Source organism: Physeter macrocephalus, chromosome 11, assembly GCF_002837175.3.
Source record: "Physeter macrocephalus isolate SW-GA chromosome 11, ASM283717v5, whole genome shotgun sequence".
In the NCBI taxonomy this organism is placed as follows: domain Eukaryota; kingdom Metazoa; phylum Chordata; class Mammalia; order Artiodactyla; family Physeteridae; genus Physeter; species Physeter macrocephalus.
The window spans coordinates 49,065,623-49,072,861 of NC_041224.1; the positions used below are offsets into that span (position 1 = coordinate 49,065,623).

Consider the following 7,239-nt stretch of genomic DNA (forward strand, 5'->3'; position numbering starts at 1 on the left):
GACATGGAAACAACCTAAGTGTCCATCGACAGGTGAATGGATAAAGAAGATGTGGCACATATATACAATGGAATATTACTCAGCCATAAAAAATGAAATTGATTTATTTGCAGTGAGGTGGATGGACCTAGAGTCTGTCATACAGAGTGAAGCAAGTCAGAAGGAGAGAAACAAATACTGTATGCTAACACATATACATGGAATCTAAAAAAAAAAAAAAAAGGTTCTGAAGAACCTAGGGGCAGGACAGGAATAAAGGACTTGAGGACTTGGGGAGGGGAAGGGTAAGTTGGGGCGAAGTGAGAGAGTGGTATGGACATATATACACTACCAAATGTAAAATAGCTAGCTAGTGGGAAGCAGCCGCATAGCACAGGGAGATCAGCTCGGTGCTTTGTGACCACCTAGAGGGAGACGCAAGAGGGAGGGGATATGGGGATATATGTATATGTATAGCTGATTCACTTTGTGATATAGCAGAAACTAACACACCATTGTAAAGGAATTATACTCCAATAAAGATGTTAAAAAAAATGTAACATACTTTTTATTGGCTAGATAATACTGTACTGTAATATTAACATTCTGAAGCAACTTCTACTTCTTTTGTAAACCCTTAAGAATTTGAATTTATATTCTAACACTAATAACTCTGGACCTGTGTGCAGGATATCTCCCCCAAATTCCAAAAAATTCATGATATCAGTGGATGGCTGTAGGCCTGGGCTGCATAAAAGAGGGCAGTGGATCTAGAGATGGAAGGGGTGTTTGCCCTGCTTAATTGGATTTGTCTTTCCAATGAGCACATTGGTGAGCAGCAAAGCTCTTTTCTCAGCCTTCCTACGGGGAGTGGTTACTCTAGGTGGAGAAGTGGCAGCTGCTTGACAGGTTCTGCAAACAGATATAAATGAAGCTTAACAAGGAAACCAGGTTTACCAAGGAGGGGACAGTAGGGCTCCAATCTTGGCTATACTTTCTCTGAAAGATTTGTTCTTCTTGGTATCTTTAAAAGCAAATAAATGTCATTCCAATAAACAGAATATTTAACTTCATTTAGTCCGTTCTTTCCCCCAAATGTATTCTACTATGATACTCTCTGTGTTTTGTTGTACGCTTATTAACACCCTGTGGAACTTTACACGCTGCCTGCCCTAAACCGTCACACTACAGGCAATGCTTTTTCTGTAATGGAATGCAGGGTGGGAATCAAATTTAAAATTCAAGAATGGGAAGTAACTTGAGTCATTTCATGTTTCCAGTTTTCTCCTTTGCTATCTGATTAGAAGGTGTACATATACTTTGATCTACTTCAGTGTATCTAATTATAATCATTTTAAAATCTTAATTTTTTTCATTAAGCTAAATATTTGTATAAATGATAGAAGCTTGAAGACTAGTCAGCCATGAAAAAGACAACTGGCATAAGCTCCATCTTTTAATGATCTATGGAAATCCTTACCATACAGTTCAGCAAATCCATTCATAGGCACACGGGATGTGCCAGTGACAAACTGAAGTAATCGTATTCTTTTTTCTGAGTCCATCATTAAAACAGCCTGCAAAAGATAAAAGCAGCACTTAGGAACATCACTGGAAAAAAAAGGTAACAAAACTACCCTGAAAAATATGCTATCAGAATTTAGTTAGAGCGTTAATGATCACTTATGAAATTTGCATGTTTCTTTTAGTTCAAGTTGTACTTATGGGTGGTTCACGAAGTTCTTGAAACTTCATTTCCAAGGCTACATGGTAACTCTTTAGAATGGGATTATAGCCTAATAAAGTGACAAAATTTCCTCTCAGATGTGACTCACGGCTTTTAAAAATTGTTATTTACTGGTATTATTGAGTAGCATACACATTTCTGTATAAGATGGAAAATCACATTCCAAGGAGCCATGCAGGAGTCCCAGGGAATACACTGCAGGTTATTACAAGTTCCCTTGAAGAGTCCCAACTTTAGTAAGGAATCAAGTGCCTATCTCAGCTGTCACTGCCACTTACTACATTCTGCACATTTTACTTATCTAAAAATATGTACGGAGGTTGGAACCATATCCAGAATGTAAACGTATACAGTGCAAAATCAAAGATAATTTTGGCAGGGCTATATATATTTTTTGTCGTATCTCTGCGTGATCCACTAGTATAGCTAAATATGATTGAATCTACTGAAAAGTAATTTATGAAAATAGAAGCTTTCCATTACCTTCCAAAACCACTGGATGACTTGATGATTTACACTGTAGCCATTTTTGTACTTTGTGTGTTCTCTCCAGTCATTCACATCGACATCTCCCAAGCCACACATCAGAAGCTACGTAATAAGAAATGTCAAACTGTAGACATGAAAAATAATGGGAACAAAAGTCCTGTTTTAAGATAAGAACAATATTTCTTACCTCTAGTTCATTTTCGTCAAAAATTTTGATGAGATCCTGTGGTATCAGTTCAAAAAATCCCTAGTAGAAAGAATATATTTAAAACCCTGGTCAGTGGGGTCAATGGACAATCCCATACTTCGTCTTCTTCCACTACACATTCATGGGCTCTTAACTGACATTTCAGTGTTGGCAAGAAAGTATACATGTCTGTGCTCTCACTGATTCCTCAAAGTGGCTATTTTAAAACTTCCCCACAATTTTTAAGCCTCCTCCTCCTCCACGTCACCCCTTCTTTACAGCAGATAATTTCTACTTGAGAGAAAATAGAGGCAATTCTGCAGGATGGAATTCCCTCAACCTTCAGCATCCCCACGTACCAACCAGCACCAACATCCACGAAGGCCTCCTCCCCACTGCTGTGAAGAGAGGGACCACTTCCTCTCCGTGCTTCATCTGCTTCCTCAAGGATGTCATCACGAAACCTTTATTAGCTCACTCTTGATGCATCTAAATTTGTTCAAGCCTTATCTACCTTAAAAACAAAACAAGAAAGCAAGCCCCTCTTTCTGCTCTCCACGTTCTGGACAGTGTTACCAGGCATTTCCAAATCCCCTCTCGCTCCCCGCCATCTATCCCTCAACCACTGCAATCTGACCTCTTCATCAGTGCTTCCCTGAAGGTGTCCTGGAGAAACTCAAAGACAGCTTTGCAGCTACATCTAATACATGCTTTTTAGTTCCCTAACTTACTTGACTTCTCCGCACTACGATATTGCTGACAACACCTTTGTTCTTGAAACTCTGCTGTTGTTGATGGTTTTCCTCCTATGTCTCTGTCTGCCTTTGCTGATCTCCTTTGCTGTCTCCATTTCTCCTGTCCATTCCTTAAATGTTGGTGTTCGCACATCCCCACGTGTGGCCATCCACTTTCACCGTTCTTACTGTTCTTTTGAATTTTCCATCATGTCTAGTCCACACCTCCACTACACACATGCAGAGGATCCCCAGATCTCTATCCTTTAAATCACCTTAAGCTATAGATCTCCCTTTCTGAGAGCCACTCATGTGCACACACAGCTTTCTTCCCACTGTCCTTACCATTTCTCCCCGGGATTACTGCAGCACTTTCCAACTAGCCTCTGCGGCTCGTCTTGCCCTCTCTAGCTCACTACATACCACTTCCAGAATGATCTGACCAAAATGTATCAATACATTGGGTCTTGGTGTTCTATTGTTAATAGCCTTTAATGCCACCTTCTTCTCTCACTGGACTTCAGAGAAAACTCCAAACAAACAGAGCCCCCATCATCTGGTTCTTCCCATATCTCCAGGCTTAATTTCACCTCTTGCATCCTCTTATCCAGTACAGCAATTGCTTGTATTCTCTCTAACGTGTGCCCAGTCTGTCTTACTGCCACACTTCACAGGTGCTGCTGCCTCTGCTTAGAATTGCATTTCCTCTTCCTCTGTGGCTGGCCGATCCCTCGAGCCCTCCCCTCCCCTGCCTCCACCTCTCTCTGCTCCGGTTTCTACCTCTCTTCTCTGCTCACCTAGTACTGCAGGCTTCCCTCTCTCCATTTCCCCCTTTAGAGTCTCTGGCTCCTTGACAGCAGGACCTGTCTTTTTGTCTCTCACATAGCACCAGATACAGTCAGTGCTCAATGTTGAATAAATGAAAAAGTATGTGATAAATATTTAACAGAAGACTTTTAGTTAGCTTAGGAAATGAATGCCCTTACAACAGCCTAAATGTCTATCAATTGGGAAGTTTAAATAACTTATAAATTTAGAGTATGAATAAAAGGCAGCCACAAAGAAAGGTCGCTATATATCTTGACATGTAAAGACCTCCAGTAAGTATTTGATAAGAGAAGAAAGTGAGTCACAAACCAACATGTATGATGTGACCCCATTTAGGAAAAGAAACAAATAGTATATTCCACCATCCCTCTAGCACTCTTGTTCCTTTGTTCACCTAAGCTTACTTAAGGTGAGGGGAGTGGGACTAGGAAAGGTGAGGGGGATCCATGTTAAGGAGGACTGTTTATTGCATGGATTTCTTGAATGATTGCGTTTTAACTCAACCTCTATTCATTTAATATTTTGTCAGTAGGAAAATTAATTTAAAATGGTTTAAAAAAGTCATATACTACTTTTTCTCTGACATGATAAGGCCCAATATTTCAAACTTACGGACTGTACTTTGAAATTATAGAAGAGGAAATGAAATGAATACCTCTTTAAAAGCAGCCATTTGCTTCTGGATTCGGTTTACAAATCGCCATTGTATTACAAGACTAAAAGAAACAAAACATTTCATCTTTTTCACAGGAAACAAGAAAAACTGTTAAGGTACATGTATTGTGGTTAGAAACAAAAAATAAAGACTAGCTAAGCCCAAGGCAAAAACTGAACATGAGTGAGTAATATGACATGGTTACAGAAAGAAAAAAAGAACATTGAGGCTCTGACTCTGGGGTAAGAGAAAGAAGGTACAAAGAGTCTTCCCAGAAAGAAGTATAAAATTATTTCCAGTAAAGAATTTACTAAATAGAGTAAAATACTTACAACAAAATACTTACTAAATATATTCCTTTTTGTTCTTATTGGTGACGACTATTTCTGATCCGCCGTTTTTCAACTCATGTTGATGGGTCTAAAATTAAGCATGATACCTTGATATGTTATTTTAGTGAAAAAAATTAAGTATACATATGATAGTTATACTAGAAACCTGGTGTTTTAAATTAAATCCATTCAAAAGCTAAGAAAACTTGAAATATTAGTTTTACTAAAATAAATATGGAATGAGTCAAATGTTAAAGAAGCAGAAATTCTTTCTGAGAGACAGCTTTCGTTACTGGAAAATAAATTTAAAAATAGAGTGCAGAAATATGTTGAGTATATGCATTATTTAACATCTAAACTTAAGTTATAACATTTCACTTAAGTTATTAAACTTACTTAAGTTATTAAACTTAAGTTCTAAAGTTCCACAATTTATGTACCATTTTTATTAATCAAAATTTACAAACCTGTCCAAAAAGTTCTTCATCTATGACAAACCTGAGGTCCAGTTCTGTTGGGTCGTTTTCAAGAATCCATCTTAGTGAATTGTAATACTCACTATCCTAAATGGGAAAGATTGCATATTTAAAATTTGGTTTTTTTGTTTTTTGTTTTTTTTGCGGTACGCGGGCCTCTCACTGTTGCGGCCTCTCCCGCTGCGGAGCACAGGCTCCGGACGCGCAGGCTCAGCGGCCATGGCTCACGGGCCCAGCCGCTCCGCGGCATGCGGGATCTTCCCGGACCGGGGCACGAACCCGCGTGCCCTGCATTGGCAGGCGGACTCTCAACCACTGCGCCACCAGGGAAGACCTAAAATTTGTATATAGAAAGAAGATACCTGAATCTGCAGAGAAAGTATGCTGAGGGTCTGAATAATTGGACAAAAGATGAAAAGGTCAGTTGGACATCTTTTACACACACACACAAGTATTACAAAGAGATGAATGACCAGTAAGTGTAAGTGCATATATCAATAGCGTGGTGCCTGCTTAAAAGTTTCGAAGTCTATCTCTGTTTGGAAGTAGTGGAGGTACAGATTTTATTATCCAGTTAAAGGGTCAGTTTTGACATGAATCCTAACTGCCATGGGTACTCAGGAGCACTCAACACCTGTTTCACATGGCCTGTGAGACTGTGTTTGAAGTGTTTAAGCAGCTCTGAGGAGGCTGTTATTTATACCTGGCCCAAGTTGAAGAAAAATCTCAAATTAAATACAAAACTTCAGTTAACCAACGCCAATAACTGTGCAATTTTATGATTTACGAAGAATTATACTGTTCACACAAATAATGTGTCACAAAAATGGGACTTGGTAACACGGACGAGGTCTTGGAATCCATGTGTTCATACACTGTGTGATGCTATTCAGCGTAGGTTACAAAGTTACAGTCAAGGATTTAATCCTTGGGTTTCTGTTTCTTTTTTTAATTTTTAAATTTTATTTATTTTTTTATACAGCAGGTTCTTATTAGTTATCCATTTTGTACATATTACTGTATATATGTCAATCCCAATCTCCCAATTCATCACACCACCACCCACCCCCCACTTTGCCCCCTTGGTGTCCATACGTTTGTTCTCTACACCTGTGTCTCAATTTCTGCCCTGCAAAAAATGGTTCATCTGTACCATTTTTTCTAGGTTCCACATATATGCATTAATATACGATATCTGTTTTTCTCTTTCTGCCTTACTTTACTCTGTATGACAGTCTCTAGATCCATCCACGTCTCTACAAATGACCCAGTTTCGTTCCTTTTTATGGCTGAGTAATATTCCATTGTATATATATATACCACATCTTCTTTATCCATTCGTCTGTCGATGGGCATTTAGGTTGCTTCCATGACCTGGCTATTGGAAATAGTGCTGCAATAAACACTGGGGTGCATGTGTCTTTTTTTTTTTTTTTTATGGACCCAGGTTGCCACTTCAGGTGGTCAAAATAAGTCATCAACTTCTTGATTCCTTGCATAAGCCTTCTTTGGTGAGCATTTTTTTTAATCCACTAGGGAATATAAGTATAATACATTTTTTATTGAATTTTTGAATTTTATTTATTTTTTTATATAGCAGGTTGTTATTAGTTATCCATTTTATACACATCAGTGTATACATGTCAATCCCAATCTCCCAATTCATCCCACCATGCCGCCCACCCCACCCCCCGCCCCGCCACTTTCTCACCTTGGTGTCCATACGTTTGTTCTCTACATCTGTGTCTCAATTTCTGCCCTGCAAACCGGTTCATCTGTACCATTTTTCTAGGTTCCACATATATGCGTTAA

The 7,239-nt window shown here is 38.9% G+C and overlaps 1 protein-coding gene across 6 annotated transcripts in view; it reads right to left on the reverse strand.

Moving 5' to 3' along the window:
• The window catches only part of NEDD4 (NEDD4 E3 ubiquitin protein ligase), a 162,926-nt gene that overhangs the window by 8,665 nt on the left and 147,022 nt on the right, over positions 1-7,239 (reverse strand). For 5 of the 6 annotated variants that reach the window (XM_024128794.3, XM_055087965.1, XM_024128790.3 and 2 more), the window contains 6 exons: positions 5,419-5,514; positions 4,966-5,039; positions 4,620-4,680; positions 2,403-2,462; positions 2,210-2,317; positions 1,460-1,556 (listed from right to left, as the gene is read on the reverse strand). In XM_024128794.3, coding sequence (XP_023984562.1) covers positions 1,460-1,556; positions 2,210-2,317; positions 2,403-2,462; positions 4,620-4,680; positions 4,966-5,039; positions 5,419-5,514 — 496 coding nt within the window. Of the gene's footprint in view, positions 1-1,459; positions 1,557-2,209; positions 2,318-2,402; positions 2,463-2,761; positions 2,917-4,619; positions 4,681-4,965; positions 5,040-5,418; positions 5,515-7,239 lie in introns of those variants that run through there. The other variant, XR_003681642.2, reaches the window with a different exon arrangement.